This window comes from Pseudochaenichthys georgianus, chromosome 23 (genome assembly GCF_902827115.2).
Source record: "Pseudochaenichthys georgianus chromosome 23, fPseGeo1.2, whole genome shotgun sequence".
In the NCBI taxonomy this organism is placed as follows: domain Eukaryota; kingdom Metazoa; phylum Chordata; class Actinopteri; order Perciformes; family Channichthyidae; genus Pseudochaenichthys; species Pseudochaenichthys georgianus.
This window is the reverse complement of record NC_047525.1, coordinates 9,972,839-9,987,154: the sequence shown is the minus strand read 5'-3', so window position 1 is coordinate 9,987,154 and position 14,316 is coordinate 9,972,839. Positions and strand designations below refer to the sequence as shown.

General features: G+C 39.4%; 2 protein-coding genes across 2 annotated transcripts; both read right to left on the bottom strand.

Moving 5' to 3' along the window:
- Window positions 1-1,986: 1,986 nt before the first annotated feature.
- On the bottom strand, window positions 1,987-3,168 carry kera (keratocan). The gene is made up of 2 exons (XM_034112314.1): window positions 2,307-3,168; window positions 1,987-2,156 (listed from the first exon to the last, which is right to left on the bottom strand). The coding sequence occupies exons 1-2, from the start codon at window positions 3,166-3,168 to the stop codon at window positions 1,987-1,989; spliced, it is 1,032 nt and encodes a 343-aa protein (XP_033968205.1).
- A 6,946-nt stretch (window positions 3,169-10,114) lies between these two features.
- Window positions 10,115-13,801, bottom strand: lum (lumican). The gene is made up of 3 exons (XM_034074810.1): window positions 13,712-13,801; window positions 11,931-12,806; window positions 10,115-11,614 (listed from the first exon to the last, which is right to left on the bottom strand). Exons 2-3 carry the CDS (start codon window positions 12,799-12,801, stop codon window positions 11,460-11,462), a joined length of 1,026 nt encoding a protein of 341 aa, XP_033930701.1. The 5' UTR covers window positions 12,802-12,806; window positions 13,712-13,801; the 3' UTR covers window positions 10,115-11,459.
- Between the last annotated feature and the right edge of the window lie 515 nt (window positions 13,802-14,316).

Below are 14,316 nucleotides of genomic sequence, written 5' to 3'. Positions count from 1 at the left end.
ACACACACACACACACACACACACACACACACACACACACACACACACACACTTATATATACAGACACCAGACACAGAAAGAGAAAGAGAGCAAAGGCCCCCCAATGGCAAAACTACTTTGTATCCCTTACAAGCGTATCCTTTATTTTTTTAAGAGCTCAATCAGACTGAAATATTTGTCCGCCTTTTCCTGAAGTGAAACTCTGGCATGTGTTGCTTTCATGTATGGGGGGGATCCACGGGCCCTAGCACACAATGGGAGCTCTGTGAGGAGCCCCTGTTAGCATGGTGCTGAGAGGAAGTCCCCTCTTGGAGAAAGGCCTCTGCCCTCCCTCTCCGTTGAAGCTGCTTTTCTCCTTGCCCCATCGCTTGCTTACGATTGTGGCTTACCAAGTTAGTTCAGTCGTGGGATACTATATCATGACATGACAGAGAATGAACTTCTTCGTGGTGAGGGAGGAAGTTATTTTCCAGTTCTGCACCAATGTGGGTGTGTTCAAGGATATGCTAAATACACCGTCTTCAGTGGGCATTGATAAAACAAAACAAAAAAGAAACACACAGTCCTGCCCAGATTTGCACTGTCAGCTTTATTTGGCAATGATTTGTGTCTCAACCTGCCCACTCCTCTCTTTCCCTCCCATGGTAACTCGAGACCTTTTGATGAGTGAGGAGAAAAGGACGTAGCGAGAAAGCCAGAACTCTTTCTGCACCTGCCATATAGGCTGGGATTCATATTCATGGGCTTTTCTTCTGCCAAGCATTGAATAAAATATCCATACAGAGTGCATTGTTAAAGACATGGAAGTCTGTAGAGTTAATCCCCTATGTAGAAGCTCGGTAATTAACTTTGAGATCTAATTGTTATGCCAACAGAAACATGGATTATATTTGAGAGTTAATTTTTGGATCAACCGGTGTGGATATATCAAATGTATTATTTTTCTTATATTTAAGGTTGATTTTAAGGTCATTTAAACACGGGAGTTGTACATAAAATGACAAATTAGACAAGGTCATTTTCTCATGTTTTCTTTCAGATTTTTATTCAAATTAAGACAATAAAATACAATCTCTTGCTCGGTTCATTCAGACAAATAATTACCAACATTAAAAAACATAAACATGTGTTGCTTTTGTTTAAAAAACATTATGGATTTTGGCCATGAATATTCACAGGTTTCTACATATTTTCTTAAAATATGAAATCTAATTATTATCTATGGTAAATATGCATATCTGCAAAATAGAGCATTGTCCGAAGAAAATAAGACAACAAACCTAGAACAAAATACATTCATTTGGCTTCAAGTCTACAATAAAGCTAAGGTTTTCCTGAAATATTATAAAAAAGAATAATACAATAATGAGCTATTAACATACCAGAATAACTTGCATAATGATTTAAAGGACAATCATTGATCAAGTAAGGGGTGGGAATTAATAAGCATTGCTTCCTCCTACTCCCTTTCGGACACATATGATTTTTTATTATTATTATTAATATGAAGACTTTTTTTGTTGTTGAATATATAAATATTTTTATGAATGTGGATAAATACTGTATTTTAACAATACAGTATTCTGTTTTTCACATTTGTTATTTTTATTTTTTAAAAATTTTTTTTAATCTGTTCGAAATAAAGATTGCAATGAAATGAAATGAAACACATGTTGTTCTCCTATCCATCTTAATCACTGTCATGCTACATTACAATCAGATTGTAATTCTGAATTGTATGTAAAGATGTTACACCAACATAAGGCACAAATAGTGGTCAACAAAGTGCCAATCGTGTTTAAATATTGTGTTCCTTGTAAATGTTGTACTTTCTTTTTAGTTAGAATTTTTCTGAAAAATGTAAATGGTATCTGGAACTGAAGAAACTTTCATAGGTGCAAATATTACTCATGCCATATTCACAGATAATCATCATTTTTTGAGAACATTTGAATTTTCCTAGAACATGCTGATTTCTTTGGATCTTAGATGACAATGGACGTCAGGAGACGGAAGCACAGAATGACATCTCTGGGGATTGGTGGCTTAATGTCATTGCCGTCCAGTCTGAGGTAGCGCAGGCGAGGAACACTTTCATTGGAGGAGTCTTCCAGAGTCTCAACGGCGACAGGACAGATGTTTGCGCCACTTACACCTGTAAAAACAAAGGCAATACATGCATTTCAGGATACCTCTCTGATGCACACTCCTATTTAATGAACACAGAACGAACCCACTATGTATCTACACAATACATGCATCAAAACAAGTAGCAGTATGTGCTTTTGGTTAATGTCAGACTTACTTTTTATATTGTTGTGGTCGAGGTGAAGGTGTTCAAGGCCAGCGGGAATGAGGGGAACCTCAGTCAGCTGGTTGTGGGAAAGCTGCAAATCCAAAATGCTGGACACATTAAACACATCTCTGGGAACGCCACTGCTGCCAAGCTTGTTGTAGTTGAGCCTCAGAAAGGCCACTTTTGGTAAACCTTTGAAGTAGCCAGCGGGGATCTTCTCAATGTTGTTGCCATCAAGGAAAAGCTGGGTAGTGGTGGGAGGTAAGCCAATAGGCATGCTACTCAGCTGGTTCTTGGCCAGGTTGATCTGCACCAAGTTGTTAAGACCTTTCAGGCTCACCTCGGTCACAGCATCATCCATCAGCTTGTTCGCCTGGAGGTCCAAGAGGTTAAGTTTATCCAGACCGATGAAGACACCAGGAGGGATCTTGGAGATGCGATTGCGGCACAGACGTAGAGATTCCAGGCTGGCTGGAAGGGCAGATGGCACAGAGGACAAGAGGTTGTCATCCATGTAGAGGTGCGCCAGGTTAGGCTTTGTACTTAGGACACCTTCTTCCACTCCTTCACTAGTGATTTTGTTGCGGTTCAGGTTCAGCCAGCGCAGCTGCGTGGCGTTACGAAGGGCATCTGCTGACAGCACTTCGATCAAATTGTTCTGCAGGTAAAGATACCATGTGTGTGGAGGGATTTTGGGAATACTCTTCAAGCCCTTATTGTCACAGTAGACAGCACGAGGGAAGTTGGGGGGACAGCTACACTCCCGAGGGCAGGCTTGGATTTGTGCCAATAATTCCTCATGAGTTATGTCCTGGCCAAGAACTTGCCCAAACAGGCACAAGGTGCAGAGAAGGCCCAGGAGAAGTGCCATTTTCCCTCCAGATCTATGAGGAAAAGAGAGAACATATTATGCGCTAGACATCCAAGGTAAAGAGGATAAGATGAGGCAAGGCAAGGCCATTTTATTTATATAGCACTTTTCAGCATGTGGTGATTCAAAGTGCTTTACAGATTAAAAGCATTAAGACATTTAAGAACAAATACAGCACAAATACATTATAATAGATAAGATCCTAAGAAATCATAACCCCATTGTAACTGATGACCCATACTTGCTTGCATTTGAGCACATGTTTCGTGATCCTAGATTAGCCTTTCTCACTCTAGAGATATGAAAAACAGTCACTTTAAATGCTGTTAATCGTACGACTAGCACACATCCAACATTAGTTAAATTAGCAACATTACACATGCTCTACCACTAATGTCATTATAGTTACATTTCAATGGCAGGTGCCAACAGAGCGAGGTAACACGTTTTTTGTTAGATCATTTCCTTGCCTGCCAATGACAAACTGAGAGAAGAGACAGGATGCAGAACCAGGTCAACTTTAATTGCATTTGGACAATCTTGAAGCTCAGGTTTTGCATGTCAGTTGTAAGATGCACAATATTCAATAGACGTTCATCGCAACATGTATAGCTAAGTTTACAATGGATCTGGAAGTCCACTTGCTTTGTGTTGTACAGCTGATACAACAATGCTATTGATGCTGCAACTATAAACAGGGGTACAAAAAGTTCTAAGAGTGCAATACAATCAATGCTATGTAACAGAGAAGGGTACAAACAAGAAAGAGTGGTGAAATGAACATAATCTGAAGTCAGCTATCATCTTCGTTCCAACCATCTATAAGCATGTTCTTGATTCATCTCAGCTGCCATCTGGTGCTTGTTTAAATTCTTGATGCACTCAACGTTTGTCTGGAACTCATTTCGGGGTCGGCCACACTTTTCCAAGGATGGACGCACTTCAAAGTCAAAGTCGGCACACCTGCTTTTAAAGATTTGTTCTCTCACTGTACAGCAGTCAAAACTTCTTGACACAGCTTTGGTATAAAAATAAGAAAAGCCTGATTCATGCTTCCACAAAGGTAAAATCCAATCAGTTGTCGAAAGACAAACTTCTACTAAACTACTAACAATGTCAACCAGATGTTTCATTGCTCATTACTTTCCAGAACCCATCTTACCTTGAACTTGGTAAAGTCCGTGTTGCTGTTCCTCAGTCAGTAATTGGGCGTAGTCGAAAAAGACGAGGCTGTACCTCTCTCCTCTCTGTATTTGTAGTGTACCACACGTTTTTCATTCAACCTGTGACTCATGATGACACCAAAGCTTCCCTTGGCCAATGAGATTCTCTCAGGATCAAAGGTCATAATCCCATGTTAGCATATAAAGTGCTAAACCGAGACCTGGCCCACTTACAAACAGGCTAATACAAGCCTACGTGTACTTTGTTTGTTGGCTTCACAACCCGTCCTCTTTTTATTGGCCCTTGGTGTCCTTTGTCAATCTTTTGTCCAGGGTCCAAAGTGCGATCGGATTCAGGATTCATTCATCTGCAAATCTATGCAAATTGTAAAGTCTGACCTTGTTTGCAGTCAACAGAGATTTTAGAATGTGCACAAAGTCAACAAATAGAGCTCATTATAATTGTGGTGCAGAGAGGATTGTCTCCGAACGCCAGCGAGATGCCAATTAGACCACGACCCTAAGCACATGATCTCACTCACCTGGAAGGATGCGGCCTTACTTTGATACATTGTGGGTCAGATTTGGTGTAAATGTTTAAAGGGACCTCACTTGTGTCAAAAAGATGGATCCTTTTATAATGAATATCATTTGAATGCAACAGCATTTTGAATTGTCATGGGGTTCAATCGAGTCAAACCTACTTTTTTCGTAACAAGTGGGGCATCATACATATGTGGCTGTTGTAAATGCTGTAAATTGTTTTGATGAATACCTTAGTTTACATTGAAAGAGAGGGAATCCATACTGCTAAAGCATTCAGATGAAAGACTGCTTCAGTACATTGTCTTCAGACATGTAAGGTGATGGTTTAATAAGAGGGAGGTCAGGCATACTCTTGGGGACGTCACTGCACACTGACCTGGCAAATTGTTTATGTAGAAACTAGCCAGCGTAAGGATGGGTGACCTTTAAACATGCTCGCATGAGATCGTGCTGACTCCAAGGGATGACGCCGGTAAAGGCTAGAACGGAGATAATCCCAGTTGAGTCGTGTGAGGATAGGGGCAACACTTATCCATGATCAGCCATGCAATCCCATCAGAGCTCCTCCTCTGTTGGCCAAGGTGCGTCTATGAACGGTGATTGCCCTCCGCACATTAACAGAAACTGTACTTTGATGACACATTCCTGTTAAGATGAATGGAAACTTTACTGTACTAAATATCTTGGCTGTGTAGGACAGTACACCTCACTTCCTTGCATGCCATTCTCTATTTCTTTATCTTTTAATCACAGCATGTGTATGTGTTATTTAGAGATATCCATAATCATTTTTTCTGAAAGTAAAAAGTATACAATTGCTTTTTGAATGCATGCAAATTAAAGAAGATTATGTGCTCTCAAACCAGTTTGCAGACAGGCAGCAGAAGCTACTAGTCTCAGTCTAAAAGCAACAGGACAGCCTGAAGCCTCTATTACCAATAACTCAGCCACTCTACTGCTAGGGCCAACCAGCAGCCTTGATAACGTTTTTGAATTCAATCATGAATTAGTCAGCAATTACACCAAAAGGAGACATATCTGTTTTACAGGGAACTAAATAGTAAGTTACCAAATACTTACTCCAGTCTTACAACAAACAACTCTTTAATAATACGTATGAAGATTTAAAATTGAACATCCGAATCATTGAAAATGGTCATTCAGGGCTTTATGTATCTCATCTTAAATACTTATATATTACTATGAATACATCTTGACTCCAATCTGCCTGGTAGACTGAGACGTAACACATGCAGAGGAATATGATAATGCTGATTTCCTGCAAGGGACTTTGTGTCCGAGCCAGCTATGTTCATTATTATTAACTGCATATGTTTTGCAGGATCGGTTTCATTTGGAGGCTCTACTTAAATCCACATGACTTTGAAACATTTGGAAAAGTTCACATGGCTTTCTGCCTATAAAGCTGAGAAAGTAACTGTGTTTATGGATAATTATAATGCGTTAAATAACTGGTTTGGCTGTGAAAGTTACTTTCCAAGATATGTGTTATGTATACACTTGAGCCATAGTTTAGCAAATTGATTGATCACAATTGTGTCTATCAATCTATCTATGTCCGGACATTAAGCATTGTAATTCATAAACTAGACCAAATTAAAGAAGAACGGCATGTAACAACGTGCCCATAAACACTTTCAAATACTTTTTTAATTTCCAAGGTTCCTTCACCTCTTTTACATTTAAACTGCACGTACTGGAACAGATGCTTGCAAGGTGCAGCACATCAAAAGATGAAGATAATTCAGATAAAAAACATTTGAAAACTGCACTGCCCAAGCCTGTGCTCCTCCTCTCTTAAACAGATGTATTACTGAAGAAAGACACACGTTTACCTGCTCCCCAAACAGCTGTGAGAGGTCTGCATTCAGTCAGGTGCTGTTTGGTTCTTGTTGTTTTCCCAATGAACTCTGATGAGTGTCCCTGTTACACTTGTATCGTTGCAAGTTGAATTCCCCAAAGGCTGCACCTTGGACACCAGTTGAACCAAGAGGATGGAGCATGTGTTGTCTGTGGGAGGACAATTGGAGGAGAGTTGGGATGTCCTTTCAGAAATGGTGTTGTCTACTTTTCTGCCAGCCCAGCACTTTTTTCCGCCTCTTTTTTTTTTATCCCCTTGTTTTTTGTAAAATGTGAATTCATCAGTGTGGCGTGGCGTTAAGTGAGAAACTGCTGTCACTCCACCCAACTTAACCATTTGGTCCACAAAGGAAGGAGGACTTCAGGGGGGATGGGTGCACGACCATCTCATGGCTCATTTCAGCTCACAGGCCATTCGTTGTGTTTTGTAGGCTGTGAGGTGAAGTTACAGAGGGCTTTTTCATTCAGACGTTCACACCAGGTGGATTATTTTTTTCTTTATTTCTTTTTCAAACAGATGTCTTCTTTTTGTAGTTTTTCCCATCATGCCTACAAGGGATAATATATGATTGACTGTCACTGTAGAGAATTTGAACACCTGGTCAATGCCAGAAACAGCTCAGAAATACAACACTGTCTAGTGCGGTAGAGCAGGAGCCCCAGATCACCATCAAAGATAGGCAATACGAAAGTTCTACTTTATTCGTTTTATATTGGCTCATCCATAAATCATCATGGACATGTGTAATTCCAGTAAACGTGGAGCCTTTAACCTATTTAGATAATTCAGCTCCTTATGGGTTAAGGTTAGGTTTGGAATATGGGGTGAGAATAAAAAAAACCCTCCCCAACAGTGAGTGCAAGGGTCATGAAGTGTGGCATATCTGATGGCCTCCTCCTTCCTGTCCTGTGTACCCAGTTTGTCGCCTCTAGCTTTTTCCTTTGATGTAGCGGTCATTGAAACCCATTCTTGCAAAAAGGTATGATCCTCATATAACAGCGGAACCGTAAGTGGTACGATCAACACATTTGATTTGCGTGCATGTGTCTCCCCCCTGCTTGTGTGTACCAAGTTTGGAGTTTCTAGCTCTTTCTTTTTATGTAGCGGTCATTGACCCTCCAGGGTTAGGGTTAGGGTTAGGGTTGCTTCAATCTTTTGCTTCGCTGCTGACTCGCCTCCTTCTATCTGTCACTGTTCTCCAGCGGTGTGTAGACACATCTGTCTAAACTTTAAGGGAAAAGGAGGAGAATGTACAAGAGATAGGGGGATAGCAAACAGCAATTCTGAAATGTCTGACTTGAGACTCTAAAGACAAGTTAGAGACAAGGAATAATAATAGAACAGCTGGAGGTGGTCTGGACTAAAGGAGGGTCTTTGGAATTTGGCTGCCAGTCTTCAACAGCTGATTATACTTTCACTTATCGTCAAGCAGGAGGATGTGAGGTTTAAGGTTTTATAAAAGGACTTTATTGTCTAGACACAGGCAGCGGGAGCTGCACTCATGATTTAAATAAGGGTAACACAAGAGGAAATTGTCCTAGATTGGGGATTGGTACGAATGACCATATTAAGACAGGGGAAATGTGAAAGCTGCTAAAACAAACATGTAGCATGTTGTAATGGTAGTGGTTGTGAGTAGACTGATAATATTTTTACCTCCCAGGATGTATTAAATGGCATAAGGAAGTGTTGGGTATTTAAATGACCACTCGGCACCTTAAGACAGACGACACAAGCGAGTCAAAATAAAATTAAACTCAACCCTACAGCTGGATCTAATTACAAACACCTAGCATTAGCCTAAACCAAATGGAACATCTGGAAGCCGTTTACATAATATGTAAATGCCAGGAATCTAATCAACTAACCATCTTAAATAGTGTCTGCTCTAGTAAGGAACACTTGACTAAGACTTTTAGAAGAAACTAGTGGTGTCAGCACATGTGGTGCACATCAACATCAATTAGTGGTAATTGTTACAGTTGGTACACAGTTTTGGAAGGGCACAATCTATACTTTAAATGAAGTGGTTTATGTCAAAAAATACATCCTAAGAAATTACTATGAAATAGTCAGTTTAACGTCTTGTCTTTCATTACTGTGGAATACAAATGTTATTTAAATCTTATGATTACAGAAGTACAAAACTAGGAGAATAGTGTGCAGTTGCTCCCAGACCTTTTGGACACTGATACTGTTTGGAAGACATCAACTAATAATGAATAGCAGACATTTTAGGCTTTGACATAATCCAGAGTCTTTTTCTGATGATCTCACAATAACAATCCACAGCAAGAATGGACAACTTTATGAAGTTATAAATATTCAAAATACAGACCACCACATTTGTTAATGTGCTCCTAAAAATAATAATTGATTTGTGCCAAAGAATAATCCAAGATGAATTTCATTGAAATAACAACACTTATAACTGTGGTTATGTGCTAAACCCTGCAACCCTTGCATCCCTCCAGGACCAGCTGTTTTTTTGTTTCATTCCTCAGCTTTGAAATGGGAGACAGATCATAGGTTCTCTCTGTAACTACAGTAAATGAATGACTTGAGAAATACAAGTTAAAATATGGGCAAACAGAGGAAAACCACACGGTATGACTCCTTGAAAACAGTTGGGCCCTGAATGTAAACTGTGAACAACAGACCAGAGAATAAATAAATATTCCATCCATTTAAAAACCCTTTTCCTTTTGTAAATCCCAGGAAACATTCTGACTTCATCTCAAAGATTAAGGCCAGAAAGGAAGATGGTAGCTGCCAAAAAAAGCACACTTTACAGGATAAGAAGTAATGTGGAAATAATCATGCCCAGTAGTAATGGACGTATTCTCCATTAACTTATTGTTTTGTTTGTTGGCTGCTTTCACTTGGCTTCAGCTTGTTCTTAAAAGCAGACTGTGAGAGAAAGGTTTTATAATGTAACTCCTACTACTGTACATGTTTAACCATTGAAGAGCAATACGATTATTATTCAAGGTTTGGGTACAGTGTGGTCACTCAGTGACATTAATGAAAAGAATACTAGCATTTTGTTAATTCAGACAACTTTTAATAAAACATACCTTATAAAGCCTGCATAACTAATAATTTTATTAAATTAGCAAAATATATATGTTTCTTTTATAATCTGGTCACACCTAAATAGTGGCTATTTTGGATTTATATAGAATTAATGTTTGCTTTACCAACAATTAATAAACCATTATTCAAAAAACATTCACTATTGTTAGAAGTATATTTTGAGTACATTTAGATAAGCAAATAAATTAAATGTGCAGGGCAATCCTTAATGTTAATTATGTTTATGCTCAATCAAATGAGATGACTTCACACATTTGTTTCCATACATGCTCAAAGTTTATTCATCATACAAATATGCTGGACACATAGTTTATTGAACTCTGTTTGGTTTCCTCACAGCAAATCCAAGAGCAGTTACCAAGTCAAAGGCAACACAAAGAATCACGTTAAAAAAAACATTATTCTAATAACATCAAGCCAAATGACACTGCTGCCAAGTTGTATTGATACTGGAAGAAACAGTTTTTAAACATGGTGAACAACAACATAACAATGAGAGCGCCTTAACTGCAAAAGCTGAAGTTTATTATAAAAGAATGGTACCATTGGTTGCATGCAGGTAATGCAAATGTATACAAATCAGCAATGCACATACAAGTAGACAGCTAGAAATGAGTTCACGTTAAGAAACATTTTACTTGTGATTTCCAGAAAAACCTCCTACAGTATCACCTCAAGGTTTAACTGAGTAAGTAGTTTTTAGTAGTCTCCTTCATTCTTCTCTTCTTCTCTTGGGCATTAAGGAGGTTTATTGGTTGGGTTTAATTATCGATTTGTTTTATTTTATAGCTCAAAGAAGTCAATCATTCAGAAAATGTGGTATTTCAGCCAAAGCACCATTTATGAAGAAGGCAGACACGACTAACAAACACTGGTATTTTTCTTAAAACCAATTTGATCAATGAAAGTTGTTTACAAATGATACGTCTATGTAACTACTCTTTACATTTGCTCATCATTTCTTACATCCGGCATTATACATTGGAATCTGAGAACGCAGTCCTTTATTTACTGGTCCTTTGCACAGCAATGGATTCATTATTGTACCCACATTGTATTATACATGCTTAACATTGGAACACACAAGACAGACAACAAAATCACGATTGACGACTGAATTGAGACATTGGAGCCATTTTTCACTCCATTCGGTCTGTATTCAATATCACCAAATTCAAGTTTGGAATGTGTAAAGTGTGTGTTTATTATCAAAGTAAATGAATACATTTTTATTCATAAAACTTTTGGTCCTTTAATTTTTACATTTGTTTGTATTTTGTGTACCTTCATGTTCATTAGAACACTGAGATCACACATCGTACCTTGAGCCAAATATCCCAAATTCTTGTACGATGTTTGATGAATCCAAACGTTTTATTGCATGTTTGGATTGCATGAGATATGTTGCGAAATTGTTGATAGCTTGTATTGCCATATATTGTATCTCAAATGTGCCCAGCTCTGGATTAATTCCAGATATGAATTAATATGATGAAGATGACATTACAGATATTACATCATTTGAATCCAGAAGCCTTTGGACTGATCTGTGTCATCGTAGTGGAGAGGGGGTCATGGAGAGGGCATATATTTGAGGGAGGTCCTTATTCAAATATGATATCTGAGGCCACGCGCAGGCAGTTGGAGGATTCAGGGGGCATGCTGCTGTGAGTGACCATGTTACCGTCCAGACGCAGATGCTTCAGGTGGGAAAAGCTTGTAGTCGAAACATACTTGCAAAGACTTGTCAGCTCAAATTCTGCAAAAAATGGAGAGAATGTTGTGGATGTTGGCAGAAAAACAAATCAAAATCTCTGATACGAGGCTTCAAAAGGTACACTTTGACAATAACGCCCAAAGAATCATAGCAATATACCTGCAAAGAAAGCAAATAGGACGACCATACTCTAGCATACATGGTTTTAAACAGTTCACAATTTCAAATAGTAGACTTTACACATTTTATGATGAGGAAACCTTTTGTGAGGCACACTAAATGTAGACATAACATGAAGAGAGATCCACAAAGCACCTTTAGAACAATAGTCAAACAAGAGTAAAGAGTTTCCACTCACTTTCAATCTCGTTGGCCTGGAGGTAGAGTTGCTCCAGATTCTCGTTGATCTCAGGGATGGACTTCAGTTGGTTGAAGGACAGGTCCAGCTCCACCAGTGAAGTCACGTTGAACACTCCTGCAGGGATTCCGGAGTCCACCAGCTTGTTGTGCGAGAGCCTCAGGGACTGCAACAAGGGAAGCTTGCCTAGGTACCCTGCTGCAACACTTTCAATTTCGTTGTTGTCAGCGTAGAGGATTTCCAGTGAACCGGGCACTCCAGCCGGCAGTTTATTCAGCTTGTTGTGGCTCACATCCAGGGACAGCATTTTATTCGGCCCTTTAAATGCCCCCACAATGGCATCAGAGGTTAGCTGATTGTATTGAACATTGACGGAGGTCAAGTTCTCCTTGTCACTCAACAGTCCAGAAGGGAACTTGGACAACTGGTTGTGCATAATCTTCAGCTCGTCAAGGGACTTTGAGGGAGGGATGACTGGCTCTGTCAGTTTGTTGTTGCTGAAGAATAACTTCTCCAGGGCACTGAGTTTGTCGATTGTGCCCTTTTCTATTTTAGCATTACTAATCTGGTTGTTGTCAAGTATCAGCCAGCGAAGGGTGTCGGTAACATTATCGAACACTCCTGCCTTGATCTCTTCTATCAGGTTGTTCTGAAGGTACAGGTACTTGATTCCTGCAGGGACTCCTGGAACAAACTTGAGTTTGCGGCTGTCACAATACATGGCCGTCGGGAAGTTGTATGGGCAGTCGCAATCTTGATGACAGTTAGGCCCTGAGGGCCCATGCCGGGAAGCAGGTTGGTAGTCATAATCATACTGGCACAGGGCCACACTGACCAATAGGAACAACAGGGGTAGACGAAGAGGTAACATTACTTCTGGAGATCCAACAGACAGAAGGAAAGTGAAAGCAGAAGATATGTTAGAGGGGTCAAAAGCAATTGAAATAACAGCATTGAACCCTAACCCTAATTAATGGATATGTTTTATAAAAGCCTCAAAAGCCAAAGTAGGATGTATTAATGCATCAAATAAAAAGGTGAAAGATAAAATAAAACTATAACACAAAAGAGTCCAATGAGTGCAAGATTTCTTGATTCAATTATCTGTGTTGAGCCACATCATTGCAGCTGCAGCTTCAACCTAACTGCATTACTTCATCTGCAGCACTTCATCTATCAACTTGGTACATTTCTACACACACAAGCTATTGAGCAATAATGCAAAACAGATGTTTGAGTAGTACATGATAAAGATATACGTACATCAATGCACTCATGTTAAACATATGTTGATGGTATGAAGCACTAAATACAGGGATGTTAATCAACAAAGAAAACCAACAGAATGAACAACTTAAATCAGACATATATAACTAGTTTAGGATCATGACTGTACAACATCAACCCTGCAGACAATGCAGAACAAGTTTGATTAGTTCCAGACACATAAAAAATGCAGAGACTCGATCCAAGTGCAGAACAGATCCTTCCCCAAAGTCACAGAAAACTATTAAACAGTTTAAATAGCCACTGCAGATCTGTATAAACATGCAATATCTAGCTAAATACACCTTTTTTCCTGAAACATTATGCAAATCCTCAAACTTCTAATTTTTTTTTCTTTTTATTCCATGCACAGGAATTTTTGCCTTCTCTGTTTCTGCACTCGCCACTACCCAAAAGCCTGACAGTGACAGCTGATAATCTCACCCGGAAAACAGAAATACAGAGAAACAATCAAACAGGAAATCATAAATCCATGCAACCACATGCAAGCTTACCTGTGGTTCTCTATCTTTGCGTGCGTGGGGTGGAAGGGCAGTAGGTAAGACAGTGTGGTGTTCAAAAGCTGGAGGTCTCTGGAGAAAAACACAGAGGGAAAGAAGGAGGGAGGGGGAGGAGAGACAGCGAGGGGTAGATGGAGAGAAGGAGAGGGAGGAGGGGAGGCTTCAACTTTAGTCAGGTCATCACATAAATTGAAGGAGTCATCGGTATTGATTTCTGAGCAAGCAACATCCAAAAACTACTGTTAACTAGCCAAAATGCAACAAAGAACACAACTATTACACACAACAAGTAAGATGCTCTAAATAACACCTTCACCTTTTACAATGTTTATCACCTTTACAGATCAATCACTTCTTCTTCTACTTGTCCTCCAAACAACCACCTTGGAGTGTGTGCAAGCAGAAACTCTGGTTCAGTTGGAGAGACTGTTTGTGGAACAATTGAAAGAGTTGGAGAAGCTTTTCATGGAAAAATGTGAAAACGATCTCTGGCAGCCATTTAACCCATAAGCCGGTTTTGAAGAGAAATACATTCAGCTGTACCTCTCGACTCGTCAATAAAGCATTGGAAAATATGACAAAAGGTTGTAAGACAGCCA